This window comes from Haemaphysalis longicornis, unplaced genomic scaffold, assembly GCF_048455015.1.
Source record: "Haemaphysalis longicornis isolate Haplotype H1 unplaced genomic scaffold, Haemaphysalis longicornis Haplotype H1 scaffold_6, whole genome shotgun sequence".
NCBI classification, from domain to species: domain Eukaryota; kingdom Metazoa; phylum Arthropoda; class Arachnida; order Ixodida; family Ixodidae; genus Haemaphysalis; species Haemaphysalis longicornis.
Window position 1 is genome coordinate 50,254,127 of NW_027526407.1, and position 16,224 is coordinate 50,270,350.

At 52.2% G+C, this 16,224-nt stretch overlaps 1 protein-coding gene across 1 annotated transcript in view; it reads right to left on the bottom strand.

Moving 5' to 3' along the window:
- The window catches only part of LOC144142628 (catalase-like), an 87,533-nt gene that overhangs the window by 745 nt on the left and 70,564 nt on the right, over nt 1-16,224 (bottom strand). The window contains exons 6-10 of the mRNA XM_077674272.1: nt 15,574-15,765; nt 11,246-11,398; nt 8,220-8,355; nt 2,236-2,384; nt 708-866 (exon numbers count right to left, since the gene is read on the bottom strand). Coding sequence (XP_077530398.1) covers nt 708-866; nt 2,236-2,384; nt 8,220-8,355; nt 11,246-11,398; nt 15,574-15,765 — 789 coding nt within the window. The remainder of the gene's footprint in view (nt 1-707; nt 867-2,235; nt 2,385-8,219; nt 8,356-11,245; nt 11,399-15,573; nt 15,766-16,224) is intronic.

The window sequence follows — 16,224 nt, forward strand, 5'->3', positions numbered from 1 at the left end:
ACCAATTTTTTTTCGCAACATGACTGCATTTTTCTAACTTGTGCTCAGGTGAGAAAAGTAGCTGTCTGGCATGTATAAGCTTGCAAAAAAAAAAGTGCGTATGCGATTTCAAGTGCACTAATGTGCGATACGAGCGTGCTTGATACTCGGACGTTCACCTTTGAAGCTGAAGGATGTTTAGCAGCTTGCAACTATTATGTGCTTAAAGCGCACGCTAAATGTATATTCGAGACTGTACCAACTATCCCCTAAAAAGCATTTACTAGCTTCCTATCGAATAAGATACGAGCCCGCCGTGGTGGCTCAGTGGCTAAGGCGTTGCGCTGCCGAGCACGAGGTCGCGGGCTCGATTCCCGGCCGTGGCGGCCGATTTTATGATGGAGGCGAAAATCAAAAACGCCCGAGTGTGCGAGATTTCGGCACACTTTAAATATCCCCAGGTGGTCAAAATTACTCCGGAGCCCTCCACTACGGCGCGCCTCATCGCCTGCGTTGCGTAGGCGCGTTAAATCAATCAATCAATCAATCAATCAATCAATCAATCAATCAATCAATCAATCAATCAATCAATCAATCAATCAATCAATCAATCAATCAATCAATCAATCAATCAATCAATCAATCAATCAATCAATCAATCAATCAATCGAATAAGATACGAAGAAAGCTTGCAGTCAGTTCTGCCACAGAATGGAGACAGGTCCCACCTGCAAGAGTTCGTCGAGCCTCATCGAAACAGCAGCTCCGAAGTCCGAATGAGCATTGGCAAAGTTCGCGACAGCCCGTCTCCGTATGAAGTCCTGGGCGTCCTTGAGGTGATTGGCGATGTTGGTCGCCAGGTGGTCGCGTTCTTCATCGTTCAGCGCCTGCAACGGTGAGTAGAAGAGTCAAGATGGCCGCGGTCTCGTCCCCCATCGCTAAGGCGAGCAGTAAATATTCGCCTAAAGGGGCATGCGGCCAAACACAAGTTTGATTCCCCGCCCGCAAACTTCAAGTTAAAAATTGAGATATCAATTACTTCTAAAATGTATTCTTAGGTACTTCTTACTCTTTACGTCTGTTCTTCGTGTGATGCAGAGATAAACGCAAAAAGAATCATCAAGATCCGTGAAGAAATGAGAGTTATTCAATTTTAAATATAAAAATTGAAGTAAATTGAATGTTGCTCTCTCTCTCTGTATCGAAAACCGGGCGACTACTGTTCGCTTCTCAATCTCTCGATGGCGTCCCGGGTCCTGTGAGGGCAATTAAAGAAATTATGCACCCCCTTCTGACGATGGCGATGGTTGAACGCGAAACTTTGTAGTGAGGGCTTCCCATGTTGATACGAAAACCTAAAGCAGGCTTCACCTGTCACGGGGTAGGTTTGAGGCAGAGTACGCTTTACAGGGGGGAGTTGGCTTTCCTGCAATAAATTTTCAGGTGGTCGGCGCGTTAAAAATCCCAATCACCAAGAAGAAAATGCGTCTTTCATGGCTGGCCTGTCGCTGAGGGATTTACTAATTGCTATATTTCTTTCAAGTTGAACAAAATTGTATGTTGCCTTTGTGGCCTCTTTATAAACTCGCTTAAAACAATCTTCGCGAAAAACTGCAGCGAGTTCCCTCTCTCGTGTACGCCATGGAGGCAGTGTGGAACTTCGTCATTTTCTTGGGCCCTGGGCCACTAGCGCTGACAGTATATTAGGTTCAAAAGTTCTACTCCGGTTCATACGAGACACTGAACTAGACAAATTTCTCTAGACCACAGACAGAGTAAGTGTGTCGCGATAGCTACTCTTTCGCACTGTGGCGTCAATCTATTTATTTTCTTGGGTTGGTATTGTTACTCATTGTTTTTCGCGTCCTTTACTTTTTATTTTGCTTCAGCGTTTCTAATAACGATTTTCTTTTCAATTGTATTTTTATGTCGGGACCCTGCTGGCAGCATTCCCTTGTTTTTCTTTTCTTTTTTTAACGTTTCTTGTTTGTCTTCTGCCTGCTGTAACTCTAATGTCTGATACTCACCACTCATCAATGCAGTCACCCCCCATCTGGTGTAGCAAGCCTTGTCCCTAGCAGGGCTGACCTCACCAGCTCACATTAAAGAGCATTCTCTCTCTCGGTTAAGAGGAACAAGACCTCGTTTTCTCGCTACATACACGTAAAGCATGTAGTGTAGCAATTATAAACCACCTTAATGAATATACTACGAGCTGCGCCAAATGTGAAGTCTGTCTTTGCTCGAAAGCCTGACCTCCCAGAATTCCCCCGGTTGAGTGAAGTCGTCGTCGGAGGAGCTGCCCCAGCGGTCAACGTCTCCGGACGAAGGGAACGGGGGTGCCTTCCACTTGGCGTCATCCACGGGACCGGAAAAGCTGTTCGGGAAGTAGTTGGGGGCCCCGCCTGTGGACAGAAACGTTCGGGGACAGGGGTGGGGGAAGGGGGGGAGGCACACGGAGTTAAGTTTCTCTCATACTGGCGAATCCTAGTGCAAAGTATCAAAGAAGTCACGTGACCACATGCGTCATCAAAGCGTCGCATTCCCATATACCGACATACGACCGATAAGATTGGACTTACTATACAAAGACGCAAAAGATGGATACACGAATCCTTCAGTCATGTCTTAATAATGACATCAAAGAAACCAAATAAAATCTTATTGGTTTCCGAGATGCATTTTTTATAGCGTACTACATAGTTCGTTTCACGTCAGGGAAAAGAGCAGCGTTTGAAAAGTTTGGGTTCAAAACCCAGCGTTATATATGGCACACAAAGGACCAACCACAGATGTGACAAGCTATCACTGACTAACTGTAACTGACAAGGGAAGCAGCCCACGAAAGGGACCCGACTAAATGACCAATGAGCTCGTAGGAACGTCCTGGTTTGCAGGACAGGCAGGGCAAGAAAAAGAATCGACAGTCTTCTTACGAGAACACAGAAGGTCAATCCGCAACCAGCTGCAGCAGCCCAATCCCTTGAAGTAGCGATGCCATTATGAAGTAAACCGCTGGTTGCAAAACTTGATATGACCACTTTGTATTTTGGCAATGCGGATCCAAGCGTACCCTTGCGGTCGCACAAGCAGGACGTTTTTGTGTCGCATACGAAGGAGACGAATCATTGACGGGAACCTTTCTTGTTCCGATATCTCGTATAGTCAGAAGGGAAGGCAGCGCTCGCTTGTGCACCATTTACAAAACCTGCATTTACGTGGTTTTTCTGGTACTTCTGTATTCAGAGGCGGTGCCTACTTCAAGGTGGTATCAGCGGTATGTCAGCACATTCGGAACAAGGCAGAGAGTATTCGCAGCTATGCTTCCGTAATGTTGGAGCTCCATAAATGCTCCAGATATATATATATATATATATATATATATATATATATATATATATATATATATATATATATATATATATATATTTGCGTAGGTATAAGGTACGATGGGGCCGGTAAAAATATACAGTGAAAGAGAAGACTAAAGGGTAACGAACGAAAGTGTATTAACGTTTCGGCTCAGGGCAAACCTTCTTCACTTCCTTTCGTTACCCTTTAGTCTTCTTTCTCTTTTACTCATATATATATATATATATATATATATATATATATATATATATTGTAGGGTTTTACGTTTCACACACCAGTTATTTCCCACCCCGCAGCCATCCGCGCTCAGCAAACATGCCTTGCGAGCGCCGGCTGCGGACGGGTCCGTTGTTTGCGGACACAGACAAAGGCAGGAGGCGGCAACATCAAAGGCAGTATTTATTGCAAAGTGCGAATCAAATACACTGCATACAGACTGATCGTAGGCCATAACGGTAACACTGTGAGCGAGGCATTAAACAACGCTAGAGATCGAGATGGTTCGACTCACCGATGGCATACCGGAGCAGCGGAACGCTGCAGAGTGCGAGCGCGGTTGCAATCTCCCAGCTCGCCCGGACTCTTCCCATTGTGGCGCGTTCCCCAGGTCCGGACCGGCGCGCCGAAATGGCCGCTCGCTACCGCATCCCCAAGATAAGAGAGCGTGCCCTCGTCATGCTACGTCCCACCAGACTTCGCCTTACGGTGGCGCTAGTGCAGAGGAAGAACTGGTCCTCGGGTAAGGCAGAGGGGAAAAGGGTCAACGCCTCCACCCTGGCGCCGACGAACCCTCCGGTCGCTGGCGCCCTCCCGTATGGCTCCCGTCGCGCGAGCGAGGCGCATTGTGCCACGCCGGCCGCGATGGGAAGCTAGCCCGAAAGGGGTTCGCGTGAAAGTCGCGATCCCCACAATATACAGCGTTCATACTCCGACGATCCTCCGCACACGGCTGCCGTGTAGACGGCGCCGGCGTGAGAGGCAGGCCAAAGACAAAGGCAACCGACGCCAACCTCCAAAGGGGGTTTATTGCCAAAACCCTCTTTTAGCTGGCCCCGTCTTCTCGGTCATCGACGAGTCCCGCGTTGCTCGAGCGTCCGGAGTCGTTCGACTGCGCCGCTACCGGTGGACGATGGTCGGTCCAGGTTGGAGGGGAAGACGCCGGGTCACTCTGCCGCCACACGCCGTCTCGTCCTCGCTCGGGGCGGCCGCCCGCCGCCGCCGAGCTATGGGGGCTAGAAGGCCCTTCTAGCCACCATAGCCGAGCGCCACCACCAAAGTCCCTCGCTCTCGCAGCCGCATCCCCTCCGAAGCGACTCCGAGCTCCCCGCTACCAAGCGCGCCGGTGGCGCCATCTCGCGACGCGCAAGCGAACCCCTCTATTTTTGCCGTCTTGTTGCGCAATGCCACGCAAGCCGCGCGGGCCTCCGAGCGCTGCCGCGTACCGAGTCGGGATCGCGGGCAGCCACAATTCCCACACTCCTCCTCCCTAAATACTCGACGCCACTCGCATTGAAACGGCGCCGCGAAGCACAAGAGTCAGTCCCAGCCCTCAAGTTACGAAATAAGCCAACAAACGTCATCCCCATGCCAGTTCACCCCAATATTCCCCATATGATGCCGTATCCGCGAAGCTCGGCGTGATGAGCGTGCCATGCGTTGCCCTGGTCCGAGTCTCTCACGGTTGGGTAGCACAGCAGGTTGGCAGGTCCAGAAGAAGCCGGCAGCCGCAGCCGAAGAATGCGGAGGTCACTTGCTGACGGGACCTCCGCTCCCAGTGCAAGGCGTTCTCCCCAATGGCGGGTCCCTCGGCCTCCTGGGCTCCGTGGCTGCTTCGGCGGCTGGTCCTCCCAAACGGCTGAATGGTTGCCCCGCAGGGCGCTGGCCCGGGGGGGCCGGAGTACCAACTGGCGACAGCTCAACACGCTGCGCTCGGTGCTACCTTCACTGGCCAGCCCCGCCGGGTGGTTCAGCTGGTCCGTCCTCCTCGCTGTCCATGGTGGCAGCGACTGGCAACTGGCGTGACTCCCGCCGCCGTCCGTGTGCGGAGGGCTCCGCTCTCACCATTCAATGCGAGTGATTCCGATTCTTGAGAAAGGGAGCAGAATATTTCCGCCAACTCCTGTCACTGGCGAGAAAGCCTGCTCGGATGCAGCTCGATCGTCTGACATAACACGAGTGGTGGCTTCGAAATACCCGTTCGACTTTTCTTTGTCCGGGTGCGTTACTCGGCAAAGCGGCGTTCGCGTCAAGCAGGGAGGGCTCCTACAACTCACTTGCAGCAATATCAGCTGCCGGCGCCAATCGCCATACTAGCGGCTTACAGGCGCGCACTCCCACACGCATTCTCAAACACCCTAGGTCTCAACATTACCATCTCCACTAGAGCCAGCGCCCGCCGCAATCTGATCGGCTTACACGCACGCATGCACGCACGCGCACACACTCAAACCCACCCACTCACCCACCCACACACACACACACACACACACACACACAGTAACGCTCGCCCACACCCATAGACTATCCCCGATCGCAGCATACAGGCTGCCGTAACGCCAGCGCCCACCGCGTTACAAGCGGCTTACGGGCGCGGCTCTCCGGTGATAGTCGCCTCAGGTACGTCTCTTACAAACACTGATGATCGCCTCCCGAAAAGAACGAGCCCCCTGCCGAGCCACGCGAAGCTCTTACTACCTGAATGCAATCTCGGGCGGTACCTTCTCCACCTTTCAGACGAGACGCAAGCACCCACTAGCGTGGAGACGGTTTCGTCGCCCTTCGCACCACCCGTAGCAAAAGGAAAAGACTGACCTTCAACATCCTCCTCGCTCTTTGTCAACGTCGCATCAGCCAAGTCGAAGCGCTGTAGTCACGGGTTTACGGTGCGCATTTACCGTAAAAACCCGCGTATAATACGAGGTTTTTTTCCAAATTTTACTATGTAAAATTTTTGCCTCGTATTATATGTGGATTCCAAAGTTTTCAGCCGAAAATTTGCACTTTCGGTTTCGGTTTCAGCGGAGGGTGGGCCTTCTTGCGGTGGCGTTAGCTGGCTGCTGCTTCTGTCAGCCGGCGCCATTTTGATTGTTTTGACCGCGCGAAGGATCGGCACGTTCCCCGCAACTCTATCAAGATGTCGGGTGCACGAAGGCAGTATTCAACGGCAATAAAAAGAAAAGTTATTTTATGTGCCGAGACCATCAGTAATTGCGCCGCAGGGCGGCAGTTCGGCGTCACCGAAGGCAGCATTCGCGGGTGGAGAAAGCAACTGGTGCTTGACTGGATAAAGTCTGTGTGGTGTCGGCGGCCTGGAGCACTGTTGGGGGTTCCCGTCAGCGCTCATGTTGGACGCCTTTCGCTGCCACCTGGACGATGCCGGGAATAAGTTGTTGCGCGAACCCCGCATCGAGCTCATTGTCATTCCAGGAGGAATGACATCCCAGCTGCAACCGCTAGACGTTTGCATCAACAAGCCTTTCAAAGACTGCATCAGGTCCTGCTACCAAGAGTGGATGAGGTCAGGAGACCCGTAAGTGACAGCTACCGGATGGCTGACGCGGGCTTCTCCAGCAGTGCTTTGTGTCTGGATCGCGGATGCGTGGGCCAGCATCCCAGAGGAGCTCGTCAGTCGCTCTTTTAAGAAATGCGGCATCTCGAACGCCCTTGATGGCACTGAGGACCACTTTCTGTGGGAAGACATTTCCAACAAGGCGACTTCAGAAGACAGCGGCAGTGAACCTGACGATGACTGAACGGACGTCGGGAGACAGTGCCAGTGAAAACTGACAATGACTGAAGGATAACTGCAGTGCAAATAAATGTTTTCTGTGCTCTTTACCTCGTATTATATGCGGATGAAAACTTTTTTTTTCTGATTTTGCTGTCCCCGAATTACACCTCGTATTATACGCGGGTTCGTATTATACGCGGGTTTTTACGGTACGTGCTCCTAACCGCTGCATCCTTGTAGGCAGAGTCCGCCGTACCATTCGGTGCTTGGGGGGTCAATTCATCGCTGTAGCCGGTGCATGTGCGCGGGCACGGCGCGGCGGGGGAGCCGACCCGCCGCCATGTTGACAGTAGGCCTACGTGCCTCCAGCCTCCTCCCGTCGCTCCGCTCGGCGTTGCTTGCCATCTTGCCTGTATGCGCCTCAACTGCGTTTGCAGTCGAGGCCCCACGTTGTGGCGCCAATTTGTGGTACGGGTCTGACTCGGATGATCCTCCTCACGCGGCTGCAATGTAAACGACGCCGGAGTGAGAGGCAGGCAATAGAGAAAGGCAACCGACGCCAACCTCCAAGAGGGTTTATTCCCGAAAGCCTCCCCTAGCTGGCCCCGTCTTCTCGGTCACCGACGGGTACCGCGTTGCTTGAGCGGCCGGAGTCGTTCGACTCCGCCGCTACCGGTGGACGATAGTCGGTCCAGGCTGGAGGGGAAGACGCCGGGTCGCTCCTCCGCCGCACGCCGTCTCGTCCCCGTTCGGAGCGCGGCCGCCCGCCGACGCCGAGCGCCACAGCCGAAGTCCCTCGCTCTCGCAGCCGCCTCCGCGCCGAAGCGACTCTGAGCTCCCGCTCCCAAGCGTGCCGGTGGCGCCATCTCGCGACGCGCAAGCGAACGCCTCTATTCTTTATTCTTGCCGTCTTGTTGCGCAATCCCGCGCAAGCCGCGCGGCCCTCCGAGCGCTGCCGCGCACCGAGTCGTCGTCGGGATCGCGGGCCGCCACAATTCCGACAATATATATATATATATATATATATATATATATATATATATATATATATATATATATATATTCCTTAATTGAGTCAAGCGGAACCGACCATTTAAAGACAGTGAAAATAAATATCAAGCGTAGACTGATCTTGTACCTTGATTATTGAGAGCCGCGTTGCCGTCCCTCTGGTAGTTGGCCAGGTGCGCATTCCGAGGGCAGTTGACTGGCAACTGGTTGACGTTTGGACCCAGTCTATACCTTTGAGTATCACCGTAGGCGAACAGACGTCCCTGTGACAAGCAAGAAACGTGCACGAATTCAGCCTAGTTTATTTGTGCAAGGTTTTTATGCGTCCCAGAACAACAACAATAAAGTGCTTTGGGATTCACATGCATGTTAATTGGGCAACTAAATTTGAGAAGAACATGACGGATGTTCAGAGGAAAAGCAGCTGACGATTACTATACTACCTAATGCAGAATTTGTGAGCAGCGCGAACTGCAGTCTGCTTGGTCACGGCGCATAGCTGCTGTGTCTCAAGAAGTGATCACGTGATCAACAAACGCCCGGTGGCGCGATACTCTGCCGCTATTTCGCAGAGCGTCGCCGCCACCGAGCATGTTGTTTTAAATCATGTTTGAACCTCCCGCGCAGATATCATGTGGTTAGAATGAGTAACGCAACGGGGAGGACGCCGAAGGGCCACGAGCAGCACTCTGGCGTGCTGGGCTTCTTCTCGACCTAACCACCCTCTCCCTCACACGTTCGCCACACACTACCCGGCGTTTTCTTTCGGCCTTCGGTGTCACATTCGGTCGCTAAGGTACACGGACATGGCCGTCGCCACCGCCGCCAAACCACTCTACCGCACGCCAAAAGTCTACGCATTAAGAAAATTATGTCTCGTGGGCTCGACTGACACGCACATCCTCGACTCCCTTGGCATTTCTTATCCGAGGACAGCGCCAACCAAAGTTGCGTTACCTCCAGAAATATCGAAAGCACACACATTTCACCGATCCTGGAAAACATGCCCTCTGTACACAACATAGAGAGAAGGCAGGCCAGTGCCAAAGACCTGCACAAGTGGTAGGAAGAATTATTTAACGTAATATACGTGTACGTAGCCGATTACGAAAGTCGCCCTGCCATGGCGTTGATGATATATAGCCGATTGTCAGTAAAATTCCATTGCTTCCTGATCGTTTTGCACGAAAGAACTGAAGGTGGGTGAAGGGGTGGCCATTGCCCTGGCAATGACGGACTCGACAAAAACCGAATACATAGTGAGCGACTTGAAAATTGCCATTTTAGATTTCGTGGGAGGTCTTCTAACCAGAGGCGTCTGCAATCCTTAAATCGGGCATTCAACGACCGAGAAGGCATCGACCCTAATATAACATTGGCTCCGATGGTCGTGCAGGGCTCGGCTCGTGTCCTGCAAGGGCTTTAAAATTATTACCGACTGGTTCGGGCCCCTCTCACCCATCACTCCATAAGAGGCAATCATCACGATATGGCTACTTCAAACGAATTCGTATCCAAACCTAGACCCGTATAACTACTGCTCGCAGGGAAATACCCTGACAAATGCCACAAAGTTAAACACAGGGCTGGCCTAGCACATATGCTACTGGCTTGCCCAGTGCAGTTAGATGTACGTTATGTCTAAATTGTTAAATTCTCCCAGAACGATGAGAAATAAGTTTATTTCGAGAAGATGGTGACCCTATAGGTGTCGACCAACAGCCCTTGCGCTCCAACTGTATCCTTGGCGAGCTGGATTGAAGAATCAGTGAGGTAGACCAATGGGAGACCGTGTTGCTCAGCTCCGATCCAGAAGATCAAACCTGGACCACCCAACTCCCCGAAGTAGCTGCTAGAGTCCTTGGGCTTTTGGCTGACGCCAAGGATCACCAACTTCTCTAACAAAATTAATCCTCTCCATCGCGCGGGCTGGCGCGGAACTGAACAATTAGGCATGAAATACCCGTAGCGGCACTGGGCAATTGAAAGCATTCTGTCTGTCTGCGTGCCAAACTGGAAATGTTATGAGCTCAGCAGCCAGGAGTTTATTCTATAAATGGGAGCACGTTTCGTCTACCATGGAGGGAATATACTGTGCTTTGGAGTGCCTACATGGTAGAGTTTATTGAAGTTACAAAGATGAATCTGCAATCGCCCCTCCATGTGCGGCACCAGGCCGTACGTACAGTCGGCACACATGCGCATGCGCAGGACCGGTTTCTTCCCCTTTGTGCAGACGCAGTGGCGCCTGTCTACTACCGGGTATACCGTACGGGTTCTCCGTTCTGCTACGAGCTCTTATAACTGAGACCATGATGAGGGAATTTTATCACAATATGTGCCCTCATTAGGGGGTTAGTAAAAGAGCGTCAGCCAGTCTTTGTTTTGATGCGTGGTCATTTCTCCCGTATTCCTTCGCTCAGTTAAAAAAAGCCGGGTGAGAAGTACGACCACAACGTGCCATGAAAGATTCTGATTGGCTACACGTATAGCAAACCCCTCACATCGAAATGCACCACTGGCTGCGACGGCCGGAAAGCGCGATTACTGCGGTTGGATTGGCCAGTGAAGACAATAGAAGCCGCCAGAAGCTCGCGGTCGATTCAAGAAATGCCATACGTGACAGAGGGAGGCTGCCATCTCTAGTCCAGCCCCCCACGTGCAAAAAGCTCTCGCCCAGTTGGCTGGAGACACCGAGCTCTCAAAACACCGGGAGCCCCGCTGTCTAGATGACTGAGCGAACAGCTCAGTGGTGCAATCACCACAACTTTTGAGCAAAATAAAGTTACTACTACTACTACGTGACAGCGAACGGTGCATGCGACTGCCGGACGGGATTCCTAACGTTGTGCTTTGAGGTGTGAGGTCGTCAACCGTTACACGCAGCTTAGCGAAGAATGAATGACTTTGCTAGAAGGCTGGATGTAGGCCTAGCATCATGGCTACTCAGTTGCACTGGCTAGTTACGACAACAGCTGCCGTCAGAAACTCGTGGTTCATGCTCATTATCCAGCTACACGTCAACATACCTGCCCATGGACCACACACACAGTTTCACAACTCAACAAGGAATGATGCTCCCACATTCTAACATCGCAAGATAAAGTTTAGGCGCCCCCGTAACTTTATTTGAGGGAATGTGATGGCGTATACCTGGAGGATCCTGTCGGGACTCGGCTCGATTCCCGGAACTAGGTTCGCTGGGCTAAAAGCTATCTGCTCGACGTCGGAGAAGTAGTTGGTGGGATTCCTTTGCAGGACCACCTTGCCGACGGGAATCAACGGGAACTCGGACAGTGGCCACATCTGGAAACAATAAAGGAGCCGAATGAAACCTTGCTTCAAGAACTGAGAAAGTGAAAAAGAACGTGCACGTCTTAGAAGAAGCGCTGTTACGACTGGTGACCCGCCCTCCATTGTGGTTGCGTTGGGGACCGCTTTGCTCGGGTGATCACGAACTTAGTTTTTTCAAGGTATCATAAATTAGCTATCCATTGTGGGGATCGCGACTTTCACGCGAACCCCTTTTCTCGCTAGCTTCCCGTTGCGGCCGGCGTGCACACGCGCCTCGCTCACGCGACGGGAACCATACGGGAGGGCGCCAGCGACCGGACGGTTTGTTTCCGCCCTGGTGGAAGCGTTGACCCTTTTCCCCTCTGCCTTACCCGAGAACCAGTTCTTCCTCGATACTAGCGCCACCGTAAGGCGAAGTCTGGTGGGACGTAGCATGACGAGGGGACGCTCTCTTGTCTCGGGGATCCGGTAGCGCGCGGACGTTTCGGCGCGCTGGTCTGACCTGGGGAACGCGGCACAAAGGACGCGTCCGGACGAGCTGGGAGACTGCAACCGCTCTCGCACTGCGCAGCGCTCCGCTACTCCGGTATGCCATGGGTGAGTCGAACCATCTCGATCTCTAGCGTTGTTTAATGCCTCGCTCCCAGTGTTACCGTTATGGCCTACGATTAGTCTGTATGCAGTATATTTGATTTGCACTTTGCAATAAATGCTGTCATTGATGTTTTGCCCTCGCCGCCTCCTGCCTTTGTCTGTCTCCGCAAACAACGGACCCGTCCGCAGCCGGCGCTCGCAAGGCATGTTTGCTGAGCGCGGATGGCTGCGGGGTGGGAAATCACTAGTGTGTGAAATGTAGAATCCCACATCTGGCGCCCCAACGTGAGGCCTTGTTTGCGGAGACGAGCAGGAGGCACGGCAGCATCCTTTGTTCTGGCGTCGGACGATCCGAGCACAGACAACAGACTTCAGGCCTAACTGATTGGAGCGAGTTATTAGCAGAGGCGAACTTTCCTGAGAGTGAGGCGAATTATTTATTGCTGCTGCGTTTTTAATTTGTTAAGCGCCGAGTTTGCAGCAATCGTGTATATGGCAGGAGATCGCTGCCAGTTAACACGTGGTCTCCGAATTTTTGTCGGGTCGTTGTTGGTTATGGAAACGAGGGTTTCCGAGTTTGCATCCATGCGAGACCGGGAGCCCGTGCCGTTGTGTCAGCCCGAAGTGAGTGTGTACGGAAGCTGCAATTTGGGTCCGAGTTTTCTTTCGTTTTGTCGACTCCGGGAGTCGAGGCTCTGGGAGCCGTGTGGCCGGGCCACGTGTGCCGCAAAAGGCTAGCTGGTATTGCAGCCTGGCACGGGCGCTCCGATACCGCTGAATGCGGTAGGCGCCGCTCGCTCATAAGCTGCTTGTGTTGCAGCGAGCGTGTAGGACCCTAAAAAGCAGATGTCTCCTCACGGCTGCACGTACGGGCACGTTCAGGGTTTCTTTCGTTTGGTCCGTTTTATTTTGTTGTGTTTTTGGATGCGGGTCGTTTGCCGAAGTGAGTGACCCGAAGGCTTTCACAGCCGGTCCTCCCGGAGAAGGCACGACCTTGGGAACAATGCGAGGGCGCATGGAGCGCTCCCCCTCTTTTGTTGATCGCCTCGCGCGAGAGAAAGGAATCTCTCCCGCCTCAGGAAAGACTTGCTTTGACCCCTCGCTGCTTGAAAAACTGCTTTCCACAGCGTAGTTGTTTTTGTTGTCACGCCACGCGTGCGACGGGACTGAAGGGGGGCTTCATCCCTCTTCCACTGACGGGGAGAATTACGCGAGGCAAACTTTGCGCCCGCTGATTGTAACGTCGCAGGAGCCCTCTTGTTCGGCTCGAGAGACCAAGCTCTGTTCACGCCAGTGTGTTGAAACGTATTTCAGCATTTTTACGCAAGCGGCGTTCATGTGTGTGAACATAGGGCTGTCGTTGGGAGCAAATACTGTTTCCGCATTCATGTGTATGAATGAAGTGTTACAGATGCGAGCAAATACTGCTTTCGCATTTGTGTGGTTAAGCATCGCGCCGGGCGGTCGATGCGACCGTGTGTGTTCTTTGTACCCTGTACCGTATAGGGTTAGGACAGGTTCTAGCTCTGTTGACATTTCCAGAGCGGTTGCATTGCTGACAAACTTAGCAGTTGAACCGTCAGATTGTGTCACGTTGTTGATGCAATCGAGTTGATATTCTCCCTACCCTGCACGCTGCAGCGTTAGGACACTTTGGCGTGCTTTGTTGACGTTAACAAGCAGGTAGTTATGCCGATGCCATGGCAATTGTAATATTCGACATCGAACCACGTGATGAATGGGATTAAAGGGCTACTGCAGCCTGTTTGTCCTGCCCTATGCATTGTAGGGCTTGGACTATTTATTGGGCTTTGTTGACATTAACAGAGCGATGGCAATGCTGACAACTCTGCAGTTGTCGTTAGGATCGCGCCACAAAGGCGGTGCGATCGGAGAGCTATTTTTTCTGCCGTACACTGAAGGTGCGGGGAGTTTCTTTGTGCAGCTAAGCCACCCCGGCTTGGACCACATGACGGAGCGTGTTTATGCTGCTGTCTACTGTTCCGGGCGAGCTGCCGAGCCTGCTGAAGGGGTGCGGTGCGGCATGCCGTCACCAGCCTGGCTGAGAGAGTCGGCAGTCTGGTCGCTCGGCGGGGACGGGCCATCACGGATGTGCCGCCACTTGAGCAACGCTTGCTTGGGTTGGATGGTGCGATTCTTCCCGGAGCTACCCGCCTGCAGACATCAGCGGGCGACGACCGGGCCTGCTGGTACACTACCAGCGGTGGCATTGGACGAGTGGAAGCCGGCGTAGGCAACACGATGCAGTGACTAACGATTTAATCGACGAACGAACTTTTCGTCGCCTCTAGTCCTGTAGTCAGCTCTCACCGGCGTACGCAAGGAATTTAGGAGGGAGGGATGTGGGGATCGCGACTTTCACGCGAACCCCTTTTCTCGCTAGCTTCCCGTTGCGGCCGGCGTGCACACGCGCCTCGCTCACGCGACGGGAACCATACGGGAGGGCGCCAGCGACCGGACGGTTTGTTTCCGCCCTGGTGGAAGCGTTGACCCTTTTCCCCTCTGCCTTACCCGAGAACCAGTTCTTCCTCGATACTAGCGCCACCGTAAGGCGAAGTCTGGTGGGACGTAGCATGACGAGGGGACGCTCTCTTGTCTCGGGGATCCGGTAGCGCGCGGACGTTTCGGCGCGCTGGTCTGACCTGGGGAACGCGGCACAAAGGACGCGTCCGGACGAGCTGGGAGACTGCAACCGCGCTCGCACTGCGCAGCGCTCCGCTACTCCGGTATGCCATGGGTGAGTCGAACCATCTCGATCTCTAGCGTTGTTTAATGCCTCGCTCCCAGTGTTACCGTTATGGCCTACGATTAGTCTGTATGCAGTATATTTGATTTGCACTTTGCAATAAATGCTGTCATTGATGTTTTGCCCTCGCCGCCTCCTGCCTTTGTCTGTCTCCGCAAACAACGGACCCGTCCGCAGCCGGCGCTCGCAAGGCATGTTTGCTGAGCGCGGATGGCTGCGGGGTGGGAAATCACTAGTGTGTGAAATGTAGAATCCCACACCATTTAAAAATAGACGTTGGCGAGATCTAGTTGGTTCACAGTAGCGTATAGAAGCATTTCAGCGCAAACAAGGCGGTACGAACAGGCGACACCAATATGGAAGCACAAGGTCTGGATGTTTTTGATTAGTGGCCCATATTTATCCCATCTTGTACGTGCTTAAATTCGTCTACATTAACTACAACTTGGCCAACAATGAAGCCGAAATAATTTTGGAGCTTAGTTCACCACTTGAATGTTGACTTCGCTCGCATACTGTCCTGCATTCAAAATTCGTTGCCCAAACTCTTTAAACCCCCTACTGCCCGTCGAGCTTCTGTCTTACATCAGGGGCCCTACTGATCGCGTGGTTGTCAAAGCAGCCGAGTGAATTGATGGCTTGAATTACGTTTTTCCCACATAAAATATTTTGCCTGGGCTCTGTGCTATTCGGCAAGAAAACCGGTCCTAACCTGCCAAACATTTAGGCTACGAACCCTCATTGAGCAGAGATGTTTTGAACTTAGGGCACCGCTCCCTTGCGTAATTCAAAGTCCTGAGTAGAATCAGGCAGCATAAAAGCTGACCTTCGTCACGTCGAAGGGGTTGAAGGTCCAGGTCCTGGCCTGCTCGAACGTCATCACTTGTATGTAGAAAGTCCAGGTCGGGTAGTCCTTGCTGGCGATGGAGTTGTAGAGGTCTCGAATGTAGTAATCAGGGTCCTTGCCCATAAGTTCCTCGGCCTCACTCGCCGACAAGTTCCTGGATCCTTGGTCGTTCTGAAAAGGGAAGAGTAGTGCTAAAGGCACCAGTGGACGACATAAAATCCGAGAATAACCAGAAATATGAAGAAAAATAAACCAATGACAAAAATAATGCATTAACCCATCAAGAATTAGATCTTTTTCGAAAACAGCGTGGCGAAAAAGGTGACACATGAGCGCTCTGTGTGCGCCACTTCTTCTATAAAGTTTTTGAAAAGTCATGTATACCCAACGAGGCCAACGTCAAAGCATACTAAGTGTTAAAGCGGACCTTGTTTTTATAACGAATTCAATGTTCAAGTTGTTAGGACGAATACCGAGCGTGGTGGCTAAGAGGGGGCCCACCAAACAGCCGACGCGGATGACACAAAGTGGTTGAAATACGGCCAAAAGAATTAATAAACGGAGGGTGGCTACAATGCTCAGAGTAACGCCAACTTTCACACGGAAGTTATTAAGACCAAAGTAAAGTAA